The sequence below is a fragment of the Triticum urartu genome, chromosome 3A, assembly GCF_056163025.1.
Source record: "Triticum urartu cultivar PI428250 chromosome 3A, HENAU_Tu73, whole genome shotgun sequence".
NCBI classification, from domain to species: domain Eukaryota; kingdom Viridiplantae; phylum Streptophyta; class Magnoliopsida; order Poales; family Poaceae; genus Triticum; species Triticum urartu.
Window position 1 is genome coordinate 744,783,223 of NC_141875.1, and position 14,046 is coordinate 744,797,268.

The 14,046-nt window shown below is 47.6% G+C and overlaps 1 protein-coding gene across 1 annotated transcript; it reads left to right on the top strand.

Annotated features, from left to right (window-relative positions):
* The first annotated feature begins 2,121 nt into the window (after nucleotides 1-2,121).
* Nucleotides 2,122-2,541, top strand: LOC147982612 (pectinesterase inhibitor-like). The gene has a single exon (XM_087516365.1). It carries the CDS (start codon nucleotides 2,122-2,124, stop codon nucleotides 2,539-2,541), a length of 420 nt encoding a protein of 139 aa, XP_087372491.1.
* Nucleotides 2,542-14,046: the final 11,505 nt, after the last annotated feature.

Genomic DNA, 14,046 nt, shown 5'->3' on the forward strand with positions numbered 1-14,046 from the left:
TTGCAAATGGCTCTTCCAGCTCAAACCCGGAGGGGAATCGTTCATTATGGAACCGAGTTTGGTCGACCAACGTGCCTCAGAAGATGAAGATTACAACTTGGAGAGTGGTCACCGGTACACTGGCTACTCAACAGTGCAGAACTATAGGCATTTGGCCACATGTTCGCTGTGTCCTCTCTGTGGGGTGGAAGAGGAGAGTACCTTTCATGCCTTGATTGCTTGCACTTAGGCAAGGATCTTGTGGATCAACATGCGCAGGAGATGGGCGCTTTCCACCGACGACCTTCTCATTGATAATGGGAAGGAATGGCTAATGCTCCTTCTAAGCTCCTGTTTAGAGGTGGTCGGAGATATGGTTATTATGCTGGCGTATATGGCAGATAAGTAATGACATCTACCACGACAAGGAAGCCCCACCCGTTTGCTTCGGTTGAGTTCTTGGACAGTTACTACCAATCAATCAACCTAGCAGGCAAGTTTCCAGTTAAGGATATTGTCAAAGGGAAAATGCCTTCGGTGCCCCTTGTGGTGCCGCGCCTGTTCTGCCTGGGCCGGCACCGGCGCAGGGTACGGTGGCCCTGTTCGTCGACAGTTCGTACCAACCGGAGGATGGCACCGTGGCGGCCGGGATGATCCTAAGGAATAGCGAATGGGTGTGATCTTATTTGCGGCATACCGATACATTTTCCATTGCAATGATCCACTAGAGGCGGAACTACACGCGATGATGCAAGGTATGGCCCTGGCCATTCAACACACAAACTCTCCGGTGATGTTACAATCGAATTCCTCTGAAGCGTTATCATGCTTGTCCACGGATGCTCTGCGACGGTCAGCTTATGGCCAGTTATTCTTGGAGATTAAACACTTAGCTGGTAGTAGGGAGTTTGTACCTCAGAAACTTAGGCGTTCTTAGAATAGAGTTGTCGATCGTTTGGCGAACTCTAGCCGATCGGAGCGAGCCACCGATGTAGTCTGGCTTCGCTCAGTACCACCTTGTATTGAGGACTTGTGGCCTCTCGACTGTAACTCTATGAACTTGCAATAAAACTCCCTTTACCCTCTCAAACACACACACACACACACACACACACACACACACGCACACGCACACGGCAACAATGGTTAGTAAACTCGTACACGGAAACCATACATGTCAGATCCAGTTCAGTACATCTATAGAGATCATAGTATCTACACGTAGTACTATTTTGAGTTTTTGACGTAACCTAGATTTAACGACTTCGAATCGTGCATATTACGGAGTAGCGATAGACTGCAGATATAGTAGGAGATATCGATTCACTTTAATTGGTATAGATAATGATTTCCAAATCCTTTTATTTAATTTGGTGAGTGAATAATATTTGCGCTCCTCATCGCGAATATGAAATATTTTCATATGGTCAGGTCACAACCATTTATTACTGCATATCATTTTTATAAAAAGATAACTTGGGGTTAGTGCACCTTGGGGTGTCGCCGTCTCTATTGATCGAGGCTAAATAGCCGGTGTTACAACAGAGCGCGTAGGCGCCATAGTTTACACAGGGCGCGTCGTGCGCGAGTGGAGAAGAACGTGGGGTTAGTGCATGAGCAGGTGCATGCATACGTGGGAGAAGAGAAGTTACAATCAACAGTAACGTATGGAGCAGTGATAAAGTGCAGATACAGTAGGAGAAATCTATTCATTATAATACGTATATATTTTGATTGACAAATCCTTTTATTTTATTTGTGCAGAAATAATATTTGCGCTCCTCGTGAAGGATATGAAATATTTTCAAGTGGTTAGGTCACAACCATTTATTACTGCATATCTTCACAAAAATATTGACATTCAAATCCATTTATTACTGCGTATCTTTTCACAACCGTGTGTGACTTGAGGACAGTGATCTCAGATTATTCTCCTTTATGTAGGGGCATACTGTGTATATAAAAACTTCTGAATCATATGGTAGAACACAACACAATCAAGCACAAAATAAGAGCAAACCTCTCTATCAATAGAAATGGCCCTGTTAGCTAGTTCCACCCTCATAGCCATTACCCTCCTCATTGTCGTTCCCTCCTCTCTCGCCGATCGATGCCAAATTCCTCTCCGAAGTATGCGACGGCATGAGAGACCATCCCGACTGCGTGGAGGTGCTCAGCTCTGACCCACGGAGCGTGAATGCGACCACCAGGGTAGAGCTCCAAAGCATCTCCCTGGACATCTGCACTGCTGCCGCCAGGGAAGGCGCAAAGACCAGCGAGGAAGAGAAGGCCAAGCACGAGCAGGAGCGCGATGAGAAACTGGGGTTGGCACTGGACATGTGCAGCAGCGAATACAACCAAGCCGGCCACACCCTCGAGAAGGCACGCACGGACTTTGGCAACCACGCTTACAACGAAGCGGCACGAAAGATCGGCGAGGCTAGCTTAGCCGCAGATAATTGCGAGAAGGCGTTTTATAATCAGGGGGCGAACAACGTCATGAAACAAATGAACAAGAAAATGGATGATCGGTGCGACATCTGCTGGCAGCTTATATTTTGATGTTGATAACAATATACATACAGGGGACTAATCATGTTTGTTAAGTATATCATAGATTTTTAGTCCATCTGGAAACAGTACATGTGTCTAGATCACGGACCCACTTTATTTGATATTGCTCAAGAACGGATAAACAAAGATATAAAGCGTATAATTTCTGTTTTGTTCTTGCATATTTGGATCAGGTTAGCCGTTAGGAATAGCAACTTGCTATTATCTGGTGGCCAATGCTATAGGATTTCTCTACAGGCCGCGTTTCGGAAAAAATGAACGCGGCAACTATTTTTCCTAACTATCAACTGCGTTCAGGCCCAGGTTGAACGTAGTTGATATCGTAGTACCGACAACGTTCAGCTTTAGCAAACATTGCAAGTACTTAGCACTCTGCAGCCTTGCCGGCCAGTAAGCCATGCACCAATCCACTAGTTCAACTAACCACCATGCACTGACTAATCACTAGCTATATGCACGGCCATGTCCATCACTTATATAGCCTATTCTCAACCCAGCCGTGTACAGCTAACAACTTGACTTGATCCTCTGCTAGAATGGCTCTAGCCACCACGACTGGACCAAAATCAACTGCTGGACTCACTCCAGTACACAACTGACTCAACTACTCGCCATCTCTAGACCAGTAACATGCAATGCACACATGCACGTACGCACATGTCAAGAGTACCTCTTAACATTTTTCCTCCTAATTTTGGCACGGTGGCTCACCAAACTTTTCATGGATGACGCCTTCATAGTGTGGAGCTCACTCCATCTCGCCGTCGACGCCGTCCCAGCGCCAAACACGGGCACCTTTCCACAGCATCGCACTACAACATTTGTTGGCTTCACACCAACTCTCCATGATGACGCTAGCATCGCACCACCGCCGTGGGCATCGCACCGACCCAAGTGAGAGCATCACGCCACCATATCTCTTCTTAGCGTCATCTCACCGCCTCTCCTAACATCTCACTATCGTTGTGGCAGCATCACACCGCTGCCTCCTCTTGTGGCATCGCACCACAGCCACATGTTTGTGCGACATCACACCGCCAAACACCTCCTTGTCATGGACGATGTCGTCGTAGCACCGATCACCACAGCGTCGTGCCACACGCAGCATCCACCTCTTGACATGGACGATGCCTTCGCGACGCTGATTGCCAAGCCGTCTCGTCATAACGGCCTCACACCGTAAGAGCCGCCAACGGCCTTGCACCGCCACCGGCCACCTCCTTGCGCCGCAGGCCTCCATCTCGCAAGGAGTCCGCCGCGCCACCACTGCCGCCTCGGATCGGTAGTGCTCAGGTACCAATTGTTGGTGCCGCCTCCTCGGAACGCCTCTTCTTCTTCCTCACAATCTCCCCCTCTCATGTTTTATCACAATACAAGAACTCACCGTGGTGAGGAACTCTACACACACACGCACGCATACCTCACCATAGAGAAACTAGATTTGCCTCTTCCTCCCGGTGAGACACACATACACTACATCTTTTTCTCCAGCCCTCACGGCCTCTTTCTCATTGCTCATTGTAGCACATATATACAAGATGTTGATCCTAACACACGCACTGGCTAGCCGGCACCCTCGGCCACTAACACCTCTAAGCCATGCACTAACCCACTAGTTCAACTAACCACCATGCAATAACTAATCACTAGCTATACGCAATGCCATGTCCATCACTTGTAAACCTATTCTCAATAACAACTTGACTTGCTTCTCTCCTTGAATGGCTCTAGCCACCACAACCTGACCAAAACCAACTGCTGGACTCACTCCAGTACACAACTGACTCCACGACCCGGCCATATCTAGACCACTAACATGCAATGCACACATGCGCGTACACACATGTTAAGATTAACTCTAACACACGGTTCATTGAAATCGGATGTTTATCGGAGGCGGTCCTATTGACCTGTGATCACGTGAAAGGAAGAAGGATATGAAATATTTTCAAGTGGTTAGGTCACAACCATTTATTACTGCATATCTTCACAAAAATATTGACATTCAAATGAGAGCGGTGTTACTGGTAGGGGTGGCATCTGGACATGTTATCCTGACCCTAGATCCATCTCTAGGGATCTGGACTAGTGGGTCCGTTTTCAGGATATACAGGTGTAAGAAAATGCAGTCATCTGACGCTATACTGTAAGGAACAGTAATGTACGGTAGCCCGTGGGCTCCTTTATTGAAATTCAGGTTACGTTGACGAGCTGAGCCGTGGCTCGCCTCTGTAACAAAAAGCTTTGCGGGGATCAGAAACGTATGTGCGCCGTCTGCTGCAAAAACATCGCCGTCAAGGTTCAGTAAATGCTGACGGCGGATGGAGCGTGGCTGCGTGGGGCAACAAAAATATCTCGGTCAGCTTTAAGGAAAAAAAACACCTCGGTTCCCATCTACTCAGTTGAGCCCTTCCCCCTAGCTTGAGGGCAAATCAATGGCGGCGGCGAGCAATATGGCGGAGTTTGCAGACCTATGCCACAATGGGCTCGGATTTCTGCTGGATCCGATTGACAGGTAATTTCTCCCAGTTTTGCTAAAGCACATCTAGATGTGCCATAAGTATTGCACATCCAAGTCATATGTCATTGATCTTATATTGAGATTCGTGTGAATATTTTCTTTCTCTTTTTTTTCTTTTTCTCTTTATGCTTGATTCATTCACTTAGATGTGCAATAATTAGAGCACATCTAGATGAGTGCGGCCGTCCTGCACGCAGCGCATCGACGGCCGCGCTGCGCGAGGTGATCTGTGCAAAGGAAATCGTCAAAGTCAGTAAAACAGGAATACATAGCTGGATACAAGCTAGTAATACAATGTCAGAATTGACGCAAAGGACCAGGCGTGCATGGCTATCTCTTTTTTACGCCGGTTGCGTGTGGGAGCTGCTGTCTGAAACGCTATTAATGTGCTTTTTGACCGCGCGGCCACTGCCAAGAACGGAGGTGGGGGCGGCGAGCGCCATGGGAGTCTCGGACTAGCATGCTGCCGGGGCGGCAGTGGAAGGACGGAGTCGGCGGCAACATGTGCGGTGGAGGCAGGGGCGCCATGGACGTCGTTGCTTCTGAGGGCGCCATGGCGAGTGGCGGAGCAGCGGTGGCTGTCACCAAAGGGAGCTGGTCGCGGGGCAGCCGCTCGGGCGCAGCCATGGCAGTGGCGGGGGGCGGAGCTGGCATGGCCGCTGTCAGAGGGGGCCGTGCGCGGGCTTCATCCGCCCCCAAACGACATCAAGGCAGCCAACAGCAGGGGGGGACGAAGAGAGCGTGCAACTCGGACGACGGATCTGACCTCGGACGACGCAGGGATGGCCGGGGCTGGGAGATCAGGCCGGCGGCGGCTTCTTGTTTACCTGGCGGGGGCGTTGCCGCGAGAGCTCCTACGCGAGCGCAAGAGCACACGCTTTCTCTGGTCTGACGTTCTGATGGCGCGCGAGGTTGCTTGCGCGGTGGTCGGCGGCGGCTCCGCCCTGCCTGATACGACCGTAGGCGGGGACACGACGGAGAGGCGAGCGGCAGTCAGGAGCCGTCCGGCGCCTCGTCTGATGGAGTTGTCGGGCGCGTCCTGCACGACTTCTATTTCTGGGGACGGTGGTGTGCCGCCGGCAGTCGGTGGGGCTATCGACTCATGCAGCGCGATTCAGAGTCTTCGTCCTTTTGTCAGGAGTGCGTACCATCTTTTTGTCAGAGCGTGTCAGATTAGTCCTTTGAATACGCATTTACGATGCAAACCGAAATCCAGTGTCCTGCTATACTCTAACTACTGATGCAAATCATGAAGGGACACAGACCGTAGATGTCGTGCGTGCAGCTGCCGCTGCGTGCAGTGATGCACTTCTCACATCTAGATGTGTCTTAAACAGACCCAATTTCTCCGCTGTATTATTCTGTTCGATTCGATCCGATCCGAAGACGCGCGAGCAGAAATAGTCAATGACTGGTCTTCGGTTTGATGAACATGCCATAGGCTCTCGCTTAGAGAGGTCACTGCGGATGTTGAGCAGCCAGATCCATTGGTGTTGACGTCCGTCGAGCCGTCGGCACCGGCATACGCTGACTCGTCGTGCGCGGGTGTGGTTGGACAACTCGGCGGCGTTGCTGAGCAGAACGATCCCGCTGACAAGAGGAAGCAGTAGCCAACCCAGTCCGTGAGTCCACCGGGAAGGTGAACCCAGAGGCACCTGGGTGGACCAGAAGGTATACATAAAATTCAGTGTTCTTTCTCTCTGGATCCATGGTTTTTTTATTTTTAGTGCCTATGTTGATAGATGCCCGGGGACATTACTACGTCCAAATGTGCCGATACACAAAAATCACGGCCCCACTGTTATATGTAAAAGGATTGCATCATCTCAAAACCGTGAATTCAATTTCAGGTTAAGAGTGGGACGTGCCCATCTGGATAGGGCACCCTGTCCAGGTAGAGTCACTCCATTAGAAGAAACAATCAGGAGGTACGTTGATAAACTCCCAGACAATGTAGTGAAGCCAGAGATTGGGATGAGTTTTGACTCACTCGGGGAAGCATACGATTTCTATAACCTGTATTCTTGGGAGTTTAGATTTGGTATACGATATGGCAAGGGCCAGCTGAACATCGAGCGGACAAAGTGTATGCAGGAGATTGTTTGTGGATGCTCGGCTAGCAATTAAGAGTTAAGACCCAAAAACAAGATTTTGTAGTTTTTTAACATATTGCTTGCACGGGAATTCATTTTTTAAATTTGACACGGAGAAAAAAATTATTTTGCAGGGGAAGCCTGAGCAGCAAAATAACCGATCTTGCCGGTGCGAGTGCCCTGCAATGATGAGATTACTTAGAGTTGCAGACAATGATGGCTCATTGCTGAACACTGGTCAAGCCACAACCATTCGTTGTCTCTTACTTGCGGTGAGAAAGTTCATTGGCCATCGCACAAGCACATAAATGTGTACAATGTGAACTTGAATAAGGCACAACATGGTTGGCAGCTTCTTTTGTTCAACCCAGAATGCGCCTTCAACAAAATGGACGCTGCACAATCTGTGTGGCCGGATAAGTCAACACCAGGTTGACGATGATGAAAATAAGACACTAGCTGTGTTCAAAGAGATACAATGGAACCATCCAGAATTTACCTACCGAGTACAAGGTGATGAGGAAAGCAGGATCAAGCGATAACTATGTTGTTCTATGTGCAAATTGTAGATCAAGCGATAGCCATGGAAGTTGCAATCAAGACGGAGTTACCTGGGACTGTGCACACCTACTCGGCGGCCATGATGGTACGGTCGGCCGCGGCGGTGGCGCTATCTGCACAACTTGGATGTTCTTCCTCCACCGACTCCCTCATGCGCACCGGCGGCAGCTGCTCCATCGTTGGGTTTGCCGTTTCTCCACCATATCCCTCACGAGCTGAAGATGTTCTTCCTCCCCTGCCTCCCTCGAACACTGGAGCTGTTGTTCGGTCGCCGTCCACATCCGAAAGGCCCCCATCAAGATCCTCCAAGAACGAAGGGCTCCAAGAGAAAAGCCTCATCAAGATCCTCACCAAGGTATTCCCATCAGAATTATGAAAGTGTTCAAATGCTAATGACCTCAAAAAAAATTCAATTACACATGCTCAAAAGGCACTCAAAAATGTAACCTGTACATGCTTTAGCAAATACACATCTTTTTTCAAGTACCATTACATGCTTAAGAATTACTCTGAACTTCTGTAGTGTGAATTGCGTATGTAGTGTCTGTTTTCAGAAAACAACCTTGTTTATGTGATGGTTCCGTGGTAGTCATTCTTGGCTAATTTGTTCTGTAGAAACAACCGATGCTGCAGTCACAAGTACTAGAAAAATCAACAAGGCAGTATTGGTGGTTTGTGGGAACTGAACCGTTGAATCTAGTGAGAACCAGGATGCTGGTATCTTGAGTCCAGTGAGAACTGAACCTTTGAATCCTTTTTTCAGGGCACTGCTCAGATTCTTTTGATAGGGTCTAGTTAGTGCTAAAAGCATACAAGGCACTTCTCATAAAGTTCCTGTCATCTCACTCCATTAAAAAAACAATTGTAGATTTATACAACTGTTCAGACCGTAAACTTTGCTAATTGCTCGGGAACTTGACAGCTTGACAACTTGCTCTTTCCTTAATCATTGCATTGCAATTGCTCGGGAACTTGCACAACATACATTAGATTTCTATCTCGTATCTTACTCAAGTTTTCTCTATGACTTCTTCAAGCTGCTGGGAAATTGTCAAATTGATAGCTGACTTAGAAAATAGTAAGATTGGAATCAGTACTTGCTAATGCCCAACAATTGAGGGGGAGGCCAGTGTTCTGTACTTAATTGCTTTTCGCACCTAACAGCTAAATATGTGAGAATTTTAACTGTCCATATCAATCTTAGTCATACTTGTAGAAGTCTTTTTCAGGTAGTAGCCATATTAAGCCACACATCCTTTTATCTTCAAGAACGAGTGCAAACCTTTCAAATTAATAATTATATAGCAATCGATCTATAAAATAGATATACACGAGTTAAAAATATAAGGTCCTAGTACACTTCATTCAAAACTCTTCTGCTAATTAAACTGCCTTTTGTTAAGGCATAGTATAGTCGAGCATTCATATGGTGATTTCCAAGTACAGAATTATCTCTGAATTCACATCCTAGAAGAGAAACTATCTCCAAACCTCATGCTCGAATTAAATTTGGTTTGCACAAATAATTATCTACCATCTGGATTCAAATATGTGAGCACGACCATCTACCAATGCATCAGTTCTCTTGTTCATCTCACCGACAATCAACCTATTTCCATTTTGTGCCAGGCCATGTCTTCGAAGCAAAACAACAGGAAGCAAGAAACTAAGCAGTAGTTTGTAATCCTGTTGAGTTTACTGATTGGGCATCATGTTTACAATGTTGAGTTTACTGAATGGGCATCATGTTTCAGAATTTTGAGGGTTCTCTCGCTGTACATTGAATCTTATGTCTTGTTTCTTTCTGTACACTTTTTGAATCTCGCGTCTTTTTGAATGAGCAAGAAACCAAGCAAAACATTGAGTTTACTGAATCATGTGTCTTGTTGTACACTTCTCGTAATCATCAGCTAATACACACTGCTGTAGTTTGTGTCTTTCTGTTAGACAAGCATCATCGGCTGCACTAATTCTAGTGTTGTGTGCGTTATGCGAGCTGCACTAGTTTGGTTGATGCACTAATTTGGCTGCACTTGTTCCCTGTCAAATTGGCCTATGTGGGTGTATGTGGCCTGCGTGCACGATGAAGAACAACCGGCAGGTAGTGGCGGCGGCGGGGATGGTTTTTTCTCGAGCGTGGAGGGGTGGGGACTGGGACCTACGATTACTTATCCACCCACCGGCTGGTAGGTTGCCGTTCGCTGCGTCCGTCAACACGCAGTGTCGCACCGGAACAGGGAGACCCAGGAAGAAACCTGATCCATCCACGAGTATCCTGTACCGGTCTGACGAAGTGGCTGAGCAGCAAATTAATGCGTGGGCCCTGCCCTGGAATACTTTGGCAATATGTTTGTCGCATACAGTGCGGAATACAGAAAACACATGCATCCCGAGAAGAGCCATCCAACGTGATTTCAGGATCAGCTGTGCTCAGGACCAGATGCGAATTTTCCCATTCAAATCCATTTATTACTGCGTATCTTTTCACAACCGTGTGTGACTTGAGTGTTGGAGTAATAATGCATCTATGGGATGCCATTAGCAGAGAGAGATTTCATCTAGATCACCTAATAAACATGAACAGAGAGGGTTTAGAGATCCTTTACACATCACGGGAGTCAACATGATCGCCTACTCGGTACAGGCGTGATGCAGGGGTGATGTAGTCAAAGCAGAGGTTCTCCTCGACGTCCTGATTCCTTCAGGACGCCACCGGGACTGGCCGGGGACGGCAGCGGCGGCTGGAGTAGGTCTTCCCGTCGCTGCAGCGCTCCCCCTGATCGGATGGGGTGAGAGAATATCGGGAGGGGAGTGAAACCATATGAGAATTATGATCGCGCAGGCTGCCAACCCTCTCCCGTACCCCCTTTTATCTAGCGCTGGCGACATGGGACCTAAATCATTAGTTAGTTTGGGTGCCCCCAATCAGGGCGCCTTAGTTGGGATAAAAAGCCCACGTACATTGGCGCGTGGGGACTTTTCATTATCGTTATCTTTCCCCTTTTTTCTGATAGAATAATAGATCTAACTGGCCTGTTTAAGCCGTCAGATCAACCAACATTCTCCCCCATGATCGTTAGGCTTAACTTCATTTGTCCATTCTACATAGGAATGATGTACCAAAGTGAGGTGTTACAACAGCTCCAAACGCCATAGAACCTTAACACTTATAGCACACCCGCCTATTTCGAAATGGAAAACTTTTTTGGTAATTGGGGAGTGGTTTATTTTAATGGTCCTCTTATTTCAGAATCATAAGGCTTCCAGTAGTCCCATGCCGGCAACATGCTCACGAAAAATACTGGGTGGTAAGCCTTTTGTTAGCGGATCCGCAAGCATATGCTTCGTTCTTATATGTTTAATATCAATTGTTTGATCCTGGATTCTATCTTTCACAACATGATACTTTATGTCAATGTGTCTGACAACACTACTTGACCTGTTGTTACTCGTATAGAAAACTGCGGGTTCATTATCACATCACAATAAAATTGGTCTAGATATGCTGTCAACCACTTTAAGTCCTGAAATAAAATTCTTTAGCCATACAGCCTGCCCGGTGGCCTCATAACATGCTACAAATTATGCTTGCATCGTAGATCCAGCAGTTAACGTTTGTTTGGAGCTTTTCCACGATATAGCTCCTCCCGCGAGTGTGAATATATAACCTGACGTGTTAGAGTTGTGTCGAATATTGTGTACAAGGTAGGTTACAGTTGGACTTGTAGTTGTATTGTGTTTAGATAGGATAGGGAGTCGTGTCCTAGTAGGACACTTGTATCCTAGGCCTCTCATATATAGCGGGGCTAGACACACGATGTAACCTATGCCAACATAATAGCACAGGCGCGCAAGGGGGAGCCGGCGGCGTGTGCCGGCGCCCGGGTGGCCTGTAAAACAGCGGAGAACGTCGTACCTCTCTAGAGGCGACGGTTTCGTGTTAATATAGGCAGGGGCATATCCCTGATAAGCATACAAGGTTGTTGAGATTACATCTTGAGGTACAAGGAAAGTAGAGATAAGATATATATGAGGAGATTACAACCATATACTCTAACCAACCTAGACCGAAGCCTATCTCAACTAAACCGGTGCGTGGTGCGCCCCTTGGACCTGAATATTGCATGGTTTAACACCCTCCCATAATCACAACTTGGACAAGTTGAGATTACGCTTAAATTCTTCAAAACCTCTGGTGGGCAAAGCTTTAGTGAAGCCATCTGCAACTTGATCTTGAGACCGAATGAACCGAATATCCAGCTTTTTTTCTGCAACTCTTTCTCTGACAAAGTGAAAATCTATTTCGATATGTTTTGTTCTTGCATGAAATATTGGGTTAGCAGAAAGATAGGTGGCACCCAAATTGTCACACCATAAGCATGGAGCCTGTTTACTATGTATTCCAAGCTCCTTCAATAATGACTGAACCCAAATAATTTCTGCAGTAGCATTTGCTAGTGCTTTGTATTCTGCTTCTGTGCTGGATCTAGACACAATAGCTTGTTTCTTAGCACACCATGAGATTAAATTTGGACCAAAGAACACTGCAAAACCACCTGTTGAGCGTCTGTCATCAAGGCAACCTGCCCAATCAGAGTCAGAAAAGGCACTTACAAGTGTTGATGGTGACTTGGTGAAGGTGAGTCCAACACTGGAAGTGTTCTTGACATATCTAAGTATGCGTTTTGCAGCTGTCAGATGTACTGTAGTGGGTGCATGAAGGAACTAACATACTTTGTTCACAGCAAAGGAAATATCAGGCCTAGTCAGAGTTAAATATTGCAGTGCACCAACCATACTTCTGTACCTGGTGCTGTCCTCTTGATTCAAGAGTTTCCCTTCTGTTAAGGATAGTTTCTCAGAGCTGGATAGAGGTGTTGGAGCTGCCTTGCAGCCTTGCAACCCTGCTCTTGCTACAAGATCAATGGCATATTTTTCTTGAGACAAGTGAAGCTCATCCCCACTTCTTTTTACTTCAATGCCAAGGAAGTAGTGCAAGCCTCCTAGATCCTTAAGAGCAAACTCAGAGTTCAAATCCTTGAGCAGTGCTGAAATGGCTTCATCAGATGAGCTTGTGACAATAATGTCATCAACATATATGAGTACAAATATAGATGTATTTGACTTGTTGAAAATAAGCAGTGAGGTGTCAGACTTGGACGGAGCAAACCCAAGTCCTTGAAGCTTTGAACTCAACTGAGAATACCATGCTCTAGGAGCTTGTTTTAATCCATATAGAGCCTTGTCAAGCTTGCATATGTGGAGGGGTTTTTGTCTGTTTTCAAACCCAGGAGGTTGTTTCATGAACACTTCCTCTTCCAGAACACCATGAAGAAACGCGTTCTGAACATCTAGCTGGCGTAGACTCCATCCTCTGGATACGGCAATAGACAAAACGAGACGAATAGTAGCAGCCTTTACTACAGGACTAAAAGTATCCTCATAATCTAGACCGTATGTTTGTTTAAAACCTTGTGCAACTAGTCTAGCCTTATAACGACCTATGGTGCCATCAGACTTCTTTTTAATTCTGAAGACCCATTTACAATCTATAACATTTTTACCTTTGCCTTGACGTGCTGGAACTAAGTGCCAAGTTTTGTTTTTGTGGAGCATCATGTATTCATCCTCCATAGCCTTCTGCCACTTTGGATCGCCTAGAGCTTCTGCAACAGTGTGGGATATCTGGTTCATGTGAAACACAAGCAAGTCCAAACTTTGCTAAAGACTTGTAATTTTTGGGTTGGGTTACTCCCCTCTGAAGCCTAGTGCGAGGTGGTGAAGAAGGATCCGCAGAAGATCTAGCGCCAGGAGCGGCTGCAGGCTCGCTGGGCGAGGACATGCATGCCGGATCTTGTATGGCCGGCGCACGTGGAGCTGAAGAAGAAGTCGCCGCAGAGGATCCCGGTCCAGCTGGGGGCGCATGATGGTGCAATGATTGCACCGGTGGGACGGGGACTGCAGCGTGATCCACACCGGAGTCAGCGCCCATATCCAGCCGTGATGGGCGCCGCACGTAGCATCGTGTGTCGGGACCAAACCGACCAGGTGCGGGGCCAGACACGGGGCCGGGCACGGAACCAGGTGCGGGCGACTGGAGTTGGCGCCGCGTGGCGCTGGTGGGTTGGCGCTGAGCGGCCACCGGGCGGTCCACCGAGCCGCTGGTGGCTTGTGGCGACGCGGGGCTCGAGGCGGATCGGCTTGGCGAGGAGGGCGCGGATCCCGCGGGGGCCAGGGCGGCAGACTGGCGCAGGAGCGATCCCGAGGCTGATGCGCCTGGATCCCGAGGGAGATCTGCTTCGATGCTGCTGCTGTTTT

What these genes read in the sequence shown, in the direction of transcription:
- LOC147982612 (XM_087516365.1), top strand. Translation starts at nt 2,122, where the DNA reads ATGAGAGACCATCCCGACTGCGTGGAGGTGCTCAGCTCTGACCCACGG.